Source organism: Anguilla rostrata, chromosome 17 (assembly GCF_018555375.3).
Source record: "Anguilla rostrata isolate EN2019 chromosome 17, ASM1855537v3, whole genome shotgun sequence".
NCBI lineage: Eukaryota > Metazoa > Chordata > Actinopteri > Anguilliformes > Anguillidae > Anguilla > Anguilla rostrata.
In genome coordinates, this window is record NC_057949.1 from 3247454 (window position 1) to 3262583 (window position 15130).

The 15130-nt window shown below is 50.2% G+C and overlaps 2 protein-coding genes across 2 annotated transcripts; one reads left to right on the top strand and one right to left on the bottom strand.

The window, feature by feature from the left end:
- Positions 1-1400: 1400 nt before the first annotated feature.
- asb16 (ankyrin repeat and SOCS box containing 16) lies at positions 1401-6844 on the bottom strand. The gene is made up of 7 exons (XM_064315534.1): positions 6295-6844; positions 5624-5976; positions 4714-4984; positions 3630-4041; positions 3164-3247; positions 2931-3044; positions 1401-2370 (listed from the first exon to the last, which is right to left on the bottom strand). Exons 2-7 carry the CDS (start codon positions 5955-5957, stop codon positions 2185-2187), a joined length of 1401 nt encoding a protein of 466 aa, XP_064171604.1. The 5' UTR covers positions 5958-5976; positions 6295-6844; the 3' UTR covers positions 1401-2184.
- Positions 6845-6917: 73 nt separating this feature from the next.
- Positions 6918-14484, top strand: hrob (homologous recombination factor with OB-fold). Its single transcript, XM_064315533.1, has 10 exons — positions 6918-7127; positions 7232-7282; positions 7690-8655; positions 9152-9235; positions 9351-9488; positions 9884-9992; positions 12106-12191; positions 12752-12874; positions 13393-13546; positions 14216-14484. The coding sequence occupies exons 1-10, from the start codon at positions 7116-7118 to the stop codon at positions 14266-14268; spliced, it is 1776 nt and encodes a 591-aa protein (XP_064171603.1). The 5' UTR covers positions 6918-7115; the 3' UTR covers positions 14269-14484.
- Positions 14485-15130: the final 646 nt, after the last annotated feature.

The window sequence follows — 15130 nt, forward strand, 5'->3', positions numbered from 1 at the left end:
GTAAAGTGCTAAAAGTTGTTGCTCTGGAAGCGTTGCTAATGCCTGTATGTATGTACACCGCTCCCAGTAGAACAATTAGCCCACAGGCCTTCAGCAGCCCGGCCCACAGATGCAAAAACTCCCGGATCTTCTCATCTCAAGGCTCCCTGTAATTCAGCCGTGCTTGTAGGAGTGCGGCGGGCTTTAATTGGTTTGTAAATTCGAGCGCGCTTTTAGGTTGTTTTCACATCGTTTCTCTGACTTGGGTTTCACAAAGCAGGATAACCCAGAACCCCCCAAAATCTGGAACATGGACTGAAGTAAAAAAAAGAGCCGTTCTGGATTTTAACTCAGCGCTGTTACCCAGCTAACTCAGGAACCACGCTCAACCCACCCTGGTTGGGTCTGTTTGATTGGGCAGTCCCGCCAGGACCAAAGGATTTGGAGTTCAGAGAGAAGGAGGAGGAAGTGACTGAGGACACAGCCCTGGGGAATGGATGCCTATACAGACACGACAGGGTGTTCAAACTGCGTGACCACAAGTGACCAGGAAGGAACGAGCAATGAGGTGAGATGCAACCCAGGCAAGGGCCGTGCCATAGATCCCCACTGCAGACAGGAAAGAACATCGCGACCAACAGTATCAAACACAACACGTGTCAGAGATGTGCTGAGAGGGGGAAGACAGGCTGGAGGACAGGTTGTGAGGGTTAGACGACAGGTCGTTGAATTTGGGTTTGATAAAAGGTCACCCTAGCAGAGGTGACAGCTGATAAAAACGCAGAGAGCAGGGACTGGCAGGTGGATAGATCAGCGGTCCCCTGGATTTATTTACTTATTTCTTCTCTTGCTATCTGTAGTCTGGTCCTGTTGGCCAGAGGGAGTGAAGGACTGCAGAGAGGGGGGAAGAAAGAGATTTTGCTGCAGCATCGATAGAGAGACGAGAGGAAGATTCAAGAGCTGGGAGAGAGGCTATAAAAGAGGGTGGAGGGTGACCGATTTCAAAGGCTATGGTGGACAGAGGTGGCATAAGTGGGTGGGAGGGTAGTAGTTTGGAGGAAAGGGGTGAGGAGAAAGATACAATGTGGCAGTGTGGTGGACTGATAGAGAGGGGTCACCATGAGATCAAAGGAGGAACAGTTCCTCATGCTGACCAGGGCCATGATGTCACTGCATGCTCGAGATCATGGATACTCAAATCTGGACCTTAAATCCAAATCCGGCCCTGGTTTTCTTTTCCCCCAGGTAATTAACTGATCAATTAGTGCTACTGATTCGCCAGACTGTATTCACACCTGATACCCAGTTAAAGGGAGAGTGGGAAATGGCAGTTCTTGGACTTAGAGGGCCATGATTTGAGTAACAGAGCTCAAGACTAGGATGCACAAAGAAAGCAAATAAAGTTTTCTCAGCACACAGTGTACAGAACATATATTTTATTTAGCCATTATTACACCGAATACATTCCCTCTCTTTTAAAAGGTTACTAAATTATTGCTATAGTTTATCAGCGTGACTCAAACTCTTATCCTGAGCAGCTCACAAGAATGAGCCTGTGCTTTATCCGAAGGCACAGTTTAGAGCAGCTTACTTCCTGATTCCCCACAGGTTAATTACAGCACCTGGCTCAGGGTCACGCCCAAAAGGTCCCACCTGAGAACTGAACCATAACTTTTTTAAGAACTGTCACCAGCGAAAGCCCCTCATCCCTCTTGTTTTCCCTTCCTGCTTTTCAGGAGTGACAGATCCCTCTGTTCCAAAAAACTCACCAAAACCTATTTTGTTAAAAAATATAAATACTTCCAAAAATAAACACATCTGTGAACTACGACCAAAACTAACGTGCGGACTGCTTTGAGGGTGGCATAGAGATATAAACAATACAAAAAGAGGTGAGTATCCTGCATTTAATATGAAATACATACATGCAGATATTATTTCAAACAGACCTGGGTCAAATACTTCTTTGCTTTGGATTCAAATACTTTTTTTACGCTTTACTGATCTTGTCTGGAATACTGGAACCAATGACAAACTCTCAAAAAGTGCAAACCCGCCATCTGGTCATATTGGCAGGCTCAATTACATCAGGCAAGATCAATAGAGCACAGAAAATTATTTGAATCCAAATCAAATACGTATTTGACCCGGGTCTGATTTCAAATACGTGTACTTGAAATGCTAGCCGGTCCCGTTCTCCCCTGCTCAATGCAGCCGCCCCTCTGGGGCCAGCAGGAGGTACTCTCTGAGCGAGGACGGGATGTCCAGCTCGGCTACGGCGGAGTGGCACAGCGCCCCCAGGTGGCGGCGCAGGGCGCAGCGGCAGAGGTGCTGCAGGGTCCGCGGCTGGCCGCTCGTTAGCCACGCGGACTCGAAGAGCGGCGCGTGCTCCTGAACGAGGCGCCGAGGCGGAGGAAACGAAACACAGCGTGAGGTGGAGGCCGAAATGAAAATCGTTATTTTAAAAAACATTTTAAAAGCAGGGGGGAGAAAGCTTAGGATTGTAAGGTTCCCCTTGACATTTATGTCAAAAATGAGCTATTGCCATTTTGTACATGTTGGCTGTGCAGCAGATAAAGCACCTGAAATAATCCATTTAGAATATATTACATCTAACATAGGAGAGAACAAGAAAGGAGAATAAGAAGAGAGAGAGAGAGAGAGAGAGAGAGAGAGCGCGAGCAAGCAAAACAGTAACAGCCAGTGAGGGCCAGCAGAATAACTGCAGTAATAACTTAGCGAATGTTAGCCAGAGTCATATCGCCAAATGGTGATGTTATAGTTTCCCCCCTGATCTCCTGAGCAATGTAGAAGACATTATGGTCATTTCAAATTACCACTTAACACAGCGTCCACACCAGACGTGCCAAAAGTGTAGTTATCATCTCTTAAAATAATCCCCCCCCCCCCATAAATCTACAGTAGGCAGGGTATAGGTGCCTGTGCCTGACCTTCAGCAGCTCCTCGGGTACAGAGCCAATCCAGTCCTCGCACGGAGGAACAACGGTGTAGGAGTTCAGCATCACCTCCAGCGTCGGAGGGGAGAGATAGCAGAGCTTCAGCATCTGCAGGAGAGAGGGGCATCACCTGTGAGCATGTCCGAAATGCACGGGAGCGACCATGTTGATGCCCACCCCCATCACCCCTACCCTCACCCCCACAGCCCCAAGCTTTGACCCCTGACCTTGGGCGATGCAGGCTGGGCCCCATAGTTAAGCAGCCAGCGTGCCACCTCCTCCGGCTGCTGATCTGGGAAGTCCTCCACCACCTCAGGAAAGAGAGAGGGAGGAATAGACCACTGGCCACATCTCCTCCAATCACATCCTTTGGCTTTATGTGATGTCACTTCCTGTATTTGCTGTCATGCAAGGTCTTATGGCGAGCACGTGCTATGTGCCGACTATCTAACCCATTAGCTGGCACTTGTTTGGGCTCCGGGGTTAGCCATGCTAGCCGTTAGCACAATGGATGTATATGGGTATGTTTGAAAAGTCAAATAGATAATTTCTTTAAATACAGAAACTGCAAACATGGACCTTTTTGTTTAGGTAGGTTTCAGTGAGTACTGTTGTGTTCACATTACGTTTGTCTGTATTAGCCTGCGGTAGCTCTGTGAAGCCCGTTAGCGCTGGCAGCCCCGTCTGCCTTACCTGCAGGAGGCAGTCCATGGGCGTGTAGCCCGCGCAGTTAGCCGCGTTGGCGCTGGCGCCGTGCTGCAGCAGCGCGTGGGCGATGGGCGCGCTGCAGTTGGCGCAGGCGTTGTGCAGGGGCGTGTGCCTCTTCCTCCCGGCGGTGCGCGGGTCGGCGCCGGCCGCCAGCAGCCTCCGGGCCGCGCCCAGGTAGCGGGCGCTCTCGGCCGGGCGCTCGGCCCCCGCGCAGGCCGCGTTGAGCGGCGTCTCGCCCTCGCGGTTCCGCGCGGACACGTCGGCGCCGCGGCTCAGCAGCAGCGCCACGTGCTCCTCCAGCCCGCGCCGCGCCGCCACGTGCAGCGGCGTCAGCTCGCCGTCCCGCGAGCGCGCGTTCACCGAGGCCCCGCCCACCTCCAGCAGCACCCGGGCGCACCTGCGGCGGGAGGACCGCGTCTTAACGAGGCGCGGACGAGGGCGGAGCCTGCATCAGGGGGGTGGCCGACCCTTGCCCCGCCAAGCCTGAGGCTCGGCTGGTTTCCGTCGACAACCAGCAACTCATCGACCGGGTAAAGCTTTTGATTGCACAGGTAACTCGCCTCACCTGGTCTCTTGGTTCTGAACTGGTCTGACATTTTCAGAATTTGGCACGCCCTACGGTTGTCCCGGACCAAGCAAGGGTTGGCCACCCCTGGTCAAGCACAAGTCAGATCAGAAATGACTCTGCACATGTGCGATAAGACAGTGCAGGTCACATGTTTCTGGATATGTCCACATCAATGGAACATACTATAGATTGTCTGTATTAGGCCATAAAGATCTGTGGAGTTAGGTCAATAGAAGGGATGGGAAGCATTTTCAATATATGTATATGAGACATGTATTTTCATGCACGTATTTCAAATGCAGCATGAATTGCTCGCCTTCTATTGCACACTTTGTGTGGTCTATACCTCCGTACCACCAGCAAAGCCACCTAAAACCTTTTTATTGTAGTTTTTAGATGCATTTTAGGGAGATATTTTTTCTGATTTCAGTGTGCGATTAAGAACAGAAAGCTCCCGTTTTGGTGCCGCAGTACCGGAACATTCCAGCAGGGGGCACTCACTCTAAGCTCTGCGGGGTTCGGCAGAGGTGCAGGGGAGCGCTGCCGTCGGCGGCGGCGAGCCGGTCGGGGTCGGCGCCGTGAGCGAGCAGCAGCTGGACGCAGGCCGCGTGTCCGCCCGCGCAGGCGTCGTGCAGCGCCGTGCTCCCGCCGGGGCTGGCGTCCGCCTCCGCGCCGCGGAACAGCAGCTCCTCCACGCAGGCCGCGTGGCCCCGGCCCGCCGCCAGACGCAGCGCCGACGTCTGCTTCGCCTTGGAGGCCATGGTCCACATTCCTGTCAAGCATAAAAAACGTGATACATCGATCGCAACTGTGATGTATATATACGGATGTATTACATATGCCAGGTCTGCACACCCTGTTCCTGGAGATCTGCTACCCTGTAGGGTTTCACGCTAACCCTAACAAAGCACACCTCATTCAACAGCAAGAGCAGGGCTGCCTAACCCTGTTCCTGAAGATCTACAGTCCTCTATGTTTTCACTCCAACCCAAAGAAAGCACATCTCATTCAACAGCTAGAGTCCTGGCTGAGTTGCTAATTAGTAGAATCATGGGCAATACAGATTGCTGGCCTCTTTTTGTATGGCTTTTACCAGGGCTACTTGACCCTGTTCCTGGAGCACTACCATCCGGTATGTTTTCATTACAGCCCTATTTGGCACTCGTGATTCTACTAATTAGCAGCTCAACTAAATCTTGAGCTGTTGTTGAATGACGTGTGCTCTCTTAGGATTGGAGTGAAAGCCTACAGGATGGTATCCAGGAATAGAAATAGACAGCCCTGGTTTATACCTCTGTACCACCTGCAAAACAACCAACTCCTCCACCATTTTGAGTTTATATAGATTAATTTATTTGGTAACAACACGGTGCATGCATTTACCCCCCAGTGGTGGGGGAGGCACTCCTACCCATCTCTGGCGCCCACACCATCTCCTCCTGCACCGTCTCCATCAGGGCGTTGACCATGGACGGGTCCTGGAGGACGGCGTACACCCTGGTGATGTCACCGCTCAGGAAAGTGTTGTGCACAGCGGGATCGCGGCAGCACTGTTGTGTCCTGGTCGGTGTCGCCTGCTGATTCCGGCGATGATCCGGCATCCTGGGGGCCGGCGGCAAGGGCGCCCTCGTCAGCGTCCTCCGATGCGCCAGCGCCCGGCGGGCGTCCTCCCAGTCCTGGAGCTGCTGCTCCAGCCGCAGGGAGCGCAGGGAGGCCGAGCTGAAGGCAAACGTGTCTTTGGACATGACAGCTGCCGACAGGAGCCTATCACATATGATAACCCAAGCTCCTGTTTATTTTCCCGGTGTAATTTTTGTGCGATATCCCCCAAAGGGAAACGCAACATTGCACACAACCAAGTGAACCGAGCAGCATATGGTCCACATGAATCACAGTTAATACTGTATGGCAGCAGAGGAACAGCTGGCGCTGTTTAAAAACAATTTTACAAAGTCACTAATGCGTTTTTATCTGCACTGTCATTCTCAATATCCAGTTAAGCATGCATTAACTATAACATAAATACAACAACACAGATAGCTTCCCCTGCTAAAGCGTATATTATAACCGCCATGCACTTACCGTGGAACTAATTCTGCGGATAAAACTCTTCACTCTCGAAAGTATGAATTAACTGAAATCGAGTATGTGCATCAAGTCACGCAATAACGGTTATATTAAATGTCAGATTTATTTTAATGTTCTTTCCCCTCAGGAAGCAAAGATGTCCGGGCACCATTATGGAAAATCAACCGGTGGTCACACGATATTGTTGACCCGTACGGCTGGAGTTCGTGTTATTAATAGAAGGGAATGCTGGCAGAAATAGGGTCTGTGCACTTTCACAATTCAGACGGCAGATGATGCTGCTCCATAATGTTGCTCTTGTGACCAAGATTCTCCGTAGCAACAAGATACTGCACTCTATACAACTTTATGTTGCAAATTCTGTACCAGTGATTTTGAAATAGAGCGTTACATGACACGCCACTCTTTACTATCTTGAACGCATTTATTTGAGAATAATTGCAACAGCATGCTGCAACCAGAACCTTTAAACGATTACGTTCACATACGTGAATTAATTATAAGGTATTCTTTAGTTCTGTAGCTGGGTTAGTGCGAAGAATGCTGTCTTCACAGTAGATTAGCTTTGTACATCATGTTTTCTTGAAACTTGCGATATCGTCAGCACGCAACGTCTGTGTTGTGACGTACAGACGTGTTTTTTGAACGTGGCGGCGGCAAGTTTGCAGTGTGTAGTGTAGCTTGCTAACTTGTAGCTTGTTTGATCGCTTGATAATTACAAGCTATTCGTTTTGCTAGTATATAACACGTTAACAAACTGGCTATCGGAGTTTCTTCGAGAGTTAACCGATGTTGAATAAAAGGAACTCATTGTAATGACTACGATGGTAAGATGTTATAGCGAAAGAGCGAACTAATTTAAAGCTAATGTTGGCTAGCAAGAAGTGCCAAACTGGCTAGTTAACGCTGTCTGATGTTCTTTTTTGTTTAGGCATGCAAGTGGAATGGCATTTTTAACGTGGGCGAGGACTTCGACGATGAGGTGATCTGAAAACAGCATCAACAAGTTAACCTCTAAATTATGCTGGCTAACGCGTTGGCATGGATTCGTGTTTTCACTGTTGCTATTTGGCGAGCTGAGTTCAATAAACCATTTATGTTTTAAATACAAGATGCTGCGTTAGCTGAATGTATATATGCCATTGTTGTCTAAGGAGATCATAGCTACCTGGTTTGAGACGTTGATAAATCATTGGCCTAGGTGGCTAATGTAAGCGTATATTTGAATACCATGATTGTTGTGATTTCTTGCTCCTTTTTGTACACAAGCTTGATTTCCTGACTTTGCACATAATGACCTGAAAAAAGCGAAAATACCATGTTTTTACTATCGCTGGCTTAATATGTGGGCCTGACAGAAAAATAAAACTCTCTTGGTGTGTCCTGCAGGATTTGCTGAAGGCGGACTGGGACGTTGCAACAGACCCTGTATTTACTGCTCCTGTCACTGTTACTGGTGCCTCTTGTCGACTCAGAGACCTGACCGCCACCAGCGTCCCGGCAACAGAGGCGGGGCATGGAGACTCCCACAACCTGCAGGGGAATGGCCCATACCCAGCCAGCACCGCTGACAAAACTGTTTACAGAATAAAGTACCTTTCCAATTCTACAGCACCCCCTGTCCCTTCCTGCCCGCCCCCACCTCCTGCCTGTCCCAAATTCCAGAGAGGGACAGCGGGTGTTGGCCGGCCCCCAAGCTCTGCTCCAGCGCCTATCGACCGGCTGCCGGACCCCTTCCCTGATGACTTTGACGACTGGGACGTGGACCTGGAGGATCTGGACGAAGCGTTTCAGCAGCAGGGGGCGGGGCCTACTGTGGCACCGCCCCCCTCAGCACAGTCCTCCTCAGACTGCGTGTCTCCAGCTAAGCGGATGTGCCTGTCGGAGAGAGGGGGCGGAGCGCAGCCGTGCGTCCGTCTCCGAGACCCCGCCCACGCGAGCCGGCCCCCTCCCCAGCCCGTCGGCGCGACGGAACCGAGGCCCCCCTTCGCCGTCCCCGGGGGCGCCTCTCCTCGTCCCGTCCTGCGCCCCCCCGCCCCCCCGCCGTCCTCCGGAGGCGCGGCCGCCCCCTCTTCCTCCTCCCACCCGGGTCACGTGACTCCCAGGCCGCTGCGACCGCCGCCCCGTCGCCAGACGCCCGGACCCGCCGGGCGTGTCCCCGGCTGCCCCTCCTACGGCACAGCGTCCCCGTCCCCCCCCGCCGTGGCCCCCAGCCCCCTGCGCGCGCCCGTCTTCACCAACCACCTGGCGCAGCTGGTGTCCGCCGCCAACAAGACGCCCCAGGAGCTCCGCCCCTGCCAGGCTCCGCCCAAAACCCGCCGCTTCCCCGGTCCCGCGGGGCTTCTGCCTCAGCAGGTGAGCGCCGGACTCCTGAGCCTCGCGGCTCGCTTGCGGCTTTCCTGCGGCGTACTTACGGCTAGGAATTGAATTTTATTTTTCATGAAGTTATTTCGAGGTCCTTAAGTGCCTTAAGCAGAGTTGGAGAGCTTGGGTTCTAACAGCCCCTGAGACGGTTTGAGTTTGAAAATCAGTAGGCCTACTTTCCTGACTAATTGGGGAAACATCACAACCCTGCTCACAACACAGCCTACTTACAACCCGATTTCCATTTTTAACTGTGAGCCCAGGGTGGTGTGTGATCTTCAGATAAAGCATCCGCCAAGCACGTTCATTAACGTTACTAGGATTATATTTTCACAAAGTGAGTTGCAGAGAACAATCTTTTATGCGGAATGTATATAGTGTGCTCTGTTGATGTGTGATGTGCGGGTGCTTGCCAGATTAAGTGTGATAGTCCTGCATATGAGTGAACTGCTCTGCGCTTTTCTTTGTGTGTTTTTTCTGGCGGTAGCTTCATGGGCGGAGCCTGGATGACATCGTGGTGTCCGTCCCGCAGACGCCCACTCACGGCGCCGTGGCCCGACTGCCCAGCCAGGCAAGAGCCCGCCCGCTCTGTGGTTTCCACGGTGATAAGTAATCAAACTGAATTTAGTTTCACGGCGTATTCGCTAAGGCCCCTGTCTCTCTTCCCCCCCCGCCCCCCCCCCCAGATGCCCAGCTCTCAGGCGTCTGAGGACGAGGACTTCGCCGGGGGCCCGTGGGCCGCCATGAGGGCCGAGATGGGATTGGACGAGAGGAACCCCGCCTGCTTCCTGCACTCCTACAGTGTCGCCATGGTGCTGCGGAAGGTGAGCGGCGGCGGCGTTTCAGCGCAGGGTGAGGGTCGCCATGGCGACGGGAAGGGCGAGTATCGTCAAGGCAACGGGCAGGGCGAATGTCGTCATGGCGCTGGGCAGGGCGAATGCCGTCATGGTGACTGGCAGGGCGAGTGTCGTCATGGCGCTGGGCATGGTGTGCTGCAGTCTCAGATCTGAGCACGTTGTCTGTTTTGTATTTATTATGGATTGTTTGGGCCTTAATATGTGTTTTCTTTGGTACGCCTCAGAGATGGTTGAGTGCTGTGTGTGTGATGCAGAGGAAACGCACTGGTGCCAGCGCAGGTTCGGCGTCGGGCCAGCGTCGGGCCAGCGTCGGGCCCGCCTCCGGCCTGCTTCCTGCTGTGACCTGTTCTCTCCCCTGTCAGGCGGCGCTGAAACAGCTGGCCAAGAACAAGGTGCCCAACATGGCGGTGATGGTGAAGAGCCTGACGCACACGCACGCCGACGCCAGGGCCGTCTTCAGAGACCCCACAGGTAGCACGCCGCTTATGGCCCACAACACACACACACTAATACAGGCGTGCACGTACACAAATGCATACAACACACACACCCACCCACAGACATACAGCACACACACACACACACACACACACACATACATACTAATACAGGCATTCACGTACACAAATGCATACAACACACACACCCACCCACAGACATACAGCACACACACACACATACTAATACAGGCATGCACGTACACAAATGCATACAACACACACACCCACCCACAGACATACAGCACACACACACACATACTAATACAGGCATGCACGTACACAAATGCATACAACACACACACCCACCCACAGACATACAGCACACACACACACACACACACATACTAATACAGGCATGCACGTACACAAATGCATACAACACACACACCCACCCACAGACATACAACACACACACACACTAATACAGGCATGCACATACACAAATGCATACAACACACACAAACCCACAGACATACAGCACACACCACACACAACACACACACACATACTAATACAGGCATGCACATACACAAATGCATACAACACACACAAACCCACAGACATACAGCACACACACATACTAATACAGGCATGCACATACACAAATGCATACAACACACACAAACCCACAGACATACAGCGCACACACACACACACTAATACAGGCATGCACATACACAAATGCATACAACACACACAGAAACCCACAGACATACAGCACACACACACACACACACACACTAATACAGGCATGCACATACACAAATGCATACAACACACACAAACCCACAGACATACAGCGCACACACACACACTAATACAGGCATGCACATACACAAATGCATACAACACACACAGAAACCCACAGACATACAGCACACACACACACACACACACTAATACAGGCATGCGCATACACAAATGCATACAACACACACAAACCCACAGACATACAGCACACACACACATACTAATACAGGCATGCACATACACAAATGCATACAACACACACAAACCCACAGACATACAGCGCACACACACACACACACACACACACACACACACATACTAATAAATCTCTTCAGCAGCTTTGAAGTCCAGGGTTGTTCCTGCTTTGAAGTGTTGTGGGCCTAAGTGTTTTTCAAGCCCACTGTAGGAGAAACTGCGCAAAAAACACCTGTAACATGATTAGAAATGGTTTGTGCATTTATTGGTACAATTTTGGCGATCTCTTTACAATTTATTGATGGTAAATTGTTCCGGATTTGGCAATTTGCAAATACCCAAATTATGCGATAATCCATTATGCAATAAAGTGAATTCTATTACATAACCTACACCGTCTTTGTCTATATGTATAGTTTGAACTGAGAAATAAAATTCTGAGAAGACTTTAATGCTGTTTCAGCACAAGTAACACCAGTGATAAAAAGGATGGTGCAAGCATTCTTTGAATATACTTATAATTAAAAAATTATAAGAATATATTAGGCTGTAATTTGTAGATTCATTAAGTTAAATGTTAATTAATATTGTGCCCTAAGTTTTCAGTGACAAAGTGAAAGACATTGCAATTCCAATTACCATTGTTCTTGTTGAATGTTCATGTTCCCTTACAATGTGTTAAAGTGTTCATCCTTCAGTACAGGCTATATTTTCCTCCCAATTCTACCCACTTACACAATGTGACTCTTTGACAAAAAGGCTATTTAAATTGTACCAATTTTTTATTTTTGTCACGTTTCAGTTTTTATTGACTACATCTCAATGCATTATGGTGGTCTCTTGAAGTCCACAACTCACTAAATATAGGGAGAGTTGTCGGTGGAAGTAAAGCTGGTCACTGTCAACTTTAAAGCTTAATTCTTCTATTCACCAATAAATGTATTTAATTATTATAATTTTTATGCAAAAGCAAGCACTTGTCCTGCAAACGCCTTGCCTAAAAGTACGACGGCTGTGCCCACTTGAGTTTACGAGCCCACGTGCCGAACCCTCGCACTGCACCGATGCCCTTTGTAAGTGGAGCTCGATGCGGACCCAACATGGGTGACCCAGCAGCCCTGTGCGACTGTTTTCTCCAGGGGAGATTCGGGGCACTGTGCACCGGCGCCTCCTGGAGGACAGACAGGGTGAGCTGAAGACTGGCGCCGTGCTGCTACTCAAACAAGTAAGCCCCGCCTCCCCTTACTGCGCGCGCACGCTGTGCCGTCAATCAAAAATAATAAGCCCCGCCTCCTCTTACTGTGTGCACACGCTGTGCCGTCAATCAAAAATAAGCCCCGCCTCCCCCTGTTGCATGTTCACAAGCTGTGCTGCCACTCAACCAATGCCTCTCCTACTGCATACCTGCTGTACTGTCTCTTAGTGAGACCTGCCTTCCAATACTGCATGCGCACACGCTGTGCTGCCACTCAAACAACTAAGCTCCGCCCCTCCCACCGCATACATGGACTCTTGTGCATACGTGTCACTTTGTAGGACTTCCCATTAAAACTGCATGCGTAGCGCTGCTCTCCTGGTTTGTCAGCACCTTTCAGAACCCGATTGTGTCGCAAAGTCAGCTGGGAATTCTCCATCTGCTCCCACACAGAGCAGCGGCTTGCCTCTGGAACGGTCCGGAATCTGCAGATGCAATGCAATGCGGATCTGTTATGTCATAGCGGTTAGCGCTATGGCGAGCCAACGCCAGCACACACACACACACACACTGTGGTTCCTTCTGTCCAGGTGGGCGTGTTCTCTCCCTCCCACCGCAACCACTACCTGAACGTCACGCCCAACAACCTGCTCAGGATCTACTCTCCGGACAGAACCACCTGGTCCTCCACGCAGCTATCCCATCATTCCCAAGTGAGTGTGCGTCATTCTCCACGCAGGTATCCCATTCATGCCGTAGTTGGTGTGCGTGGTCCTCCACACACACATCCCATCATGCCCTGCTGTTTGGTTGCTGATATAGGGCTGAGAATGAGTGACAGAAATATTGAATGCTTGATTATTCCCTGTGATCAACACTGGTAAATATTTTTATTTATTTAATGTGACTGTTTTACGTGAATGTGATTTTATCTTTTTGTTTTGATGGTGTTTGTTCCATCTGTTCTTGGCTTCTGCCAATTCAGGCAGTGCCGGTCCAATACCATTTCACACTGTAGTAAAACGCTTTTACCAATGATAAATCTGCAGCTATAGCTCTGGCTTTATCGGAAACTTCTGGTCAAATAAATGATTGTGCTACTTGAAGAAAGAAAAGCTGGAGTGAAATCCCGAAATGGATCAAACTGAACTTTTGTCGTAGGACCACCACAAGTGAGTGCACCAATGTTCTCTCCATGAGAAGAACTCTTTTGTTTTGTGCTGGCTTCCAGGAAGGGCCTATTCCTCAGCTTGAACAGACCTCCTGGCCACCAGGGGGCGCCATCTCAAACATGGAGCTCCAGTTCGAGGATGAGGACGAGTGCAGTGAAGGGCTGCCGGAGTCCGCCGGGCCCGAGGGAGTGAAGGATTTGGCGTGGGAAACAGGTGTGGCCTGCCAGCTGCTCTGATAACAGAGGACATATTATACAGGGTTCTGCCCCATGTAGGGCACTGCCCTATTAGATTAATTGCATTGATAGTTGCCCAAAATTAATGGAATGTCAAGACGAGTTTCCCAGTCGCTGTGGTGAGTGTGGCAGTGATGATGAAACATTGATATTTTTGGCATTTGTGTGTCTGTCTGTAGTGGTCATAGCGACATAGGCAGTTTCATGGCGTATTCGTAGCAACAATTACATATTTATTTATTTAGTGAATTTAGTGAATTCAGTTCCAGAATCTATTGCTTGATTATAATTTAATGCCGAATATAAGGATTTCTAACATTTATTTCAATACGTGGTGGCACCGGATGCCCGTACATATGCAATGGAAGCTTGTCTCGGGTGCTCTTGGGTCAATTCGATTTGGTACAGGGATTATGGATCCTCCTGTGCCGCTCTGGCTTCGCCGCGTTCTGTGTGCAGACCGCAATCATCGCGACCGCCCGTGGGTTTCTCTCCTGTGGGCGACCGGGACCATGACCGTGACCGTGACCGTGACCGTGACCGTGACCGTGACCGTGACCATGACCATGACCATGACCATGACCATGACCATGACCATAACCGTGACCATGACCGTTACTAACGCAAACGCATCTCCCCCCTGCAGATGATCTGGACAGACTGCTGGGCGAGCTTCCGGAAGATTCTTACACCCTCTGACACGGGGAGACGAAACCGCGCCCCCAAATGACGTGTCTCCAGGGCAACCAACCTGCCCCTGGATTCTCCCCAACCGCTCTCCTTCCACAGACCCGTCTTGTATACATAACGGATAACTGTATGTACATATGTATATCTGCACTCGTTTCCTTGGCGATAACAATGTATGTTTAATGCACCCTGGATAAGCGATACATTAAACATGACACTATTCAATACGGTCACTGTTTCGTTCCGTTTCTTTCTCTCTCGGTGTTAGACCTCTCCAGCTCTCTCTCTCTCACGTTCCTCTTAAGGGCAGAAGTGGTGCGTGCAGTCACAAGCGAGGCAGTCTCTGCTTTTTTTATTTCGCATTTTTTGTTATTTAAAACGTTCAATATCCGGCCAGGATCGCAGGGCTTGAATCATGTACTGAGTTAGCCTCGGTTTAGCAGTTATCCGCACAGGAAGCTGTTGCTCACTTGTACCAGCCGAGGAGGTGTAATAACGTTTGCATTCCCAAATGCGCAGTATCGCCACAGTATGTTTGGGATGGTGATGGGCTTCTTGAGTAGCTTGCTCACTCTCTCACTCACGCACTGTCTTTCTCTTTTTCTCTGTTTTTCTCCCTCCCCCTTCCTCTCTCTCTCTCTCTCTCTCTGGTCTTTCTCTTCAGAATGTTGTGAGCAAGGTTGTTTTGTATCGTATGTGTATTGTCACAGCATGTTTGGAATTGTAATGGGCTTTTTGAATAGCTTGTTCACTCTCTCACTCACAGTCTCTCTCTCTGTTTTTCTCAGTCCTTCTCCCTCCCTCCCTCTCTCTCTCTCTCTGGTCTTTCTCTTCAGAATGTTGTGAGCAAGGTTGTTTTGTATCGTATGTG

Bases quoted from the DNA above. Each gene is read 5' to 3' on its own strand.
- asb16 (XM_064315534.1), bottom strand. From the start codon at position 5,957: ATGTCCAAAGACACGTTTGCCTTCAGCTCGGCCTCCCTGCGCTCCCTG. The intron at 4,985-5,623 runs GTAGGAGTGCCT...TATGCTTGACAG, and splicing joins GGTGTGGGCGCCAGAGATGG to GAATGTGGACCATGGCCTCC. The intron at 3,248-3,629 runs GTAAGGCAGACG...CTCTTTCCTGAG, and splicing joins CCATGGACTGCCTCCTGCAG to GTGGTGGAGGACTTCCCAGA.
- hrob (XM_064315533.1), top strand. The intron at 9,236-9,350 runs GCAAGAGCCCGC...CCCCCCCCCCAG, and splicing joins TGGCCCGACTGCCCAGCCAG to ATGCCCAGCTCTCAGGCGTC. The intron at 12,875-13,392 runs GTGAGTGTGCGT...GCTGGCTTCCAG, and splicing joins AGCTATCCCATCATTCCCAA to GAAGGGCCTATTCCTCAGCT.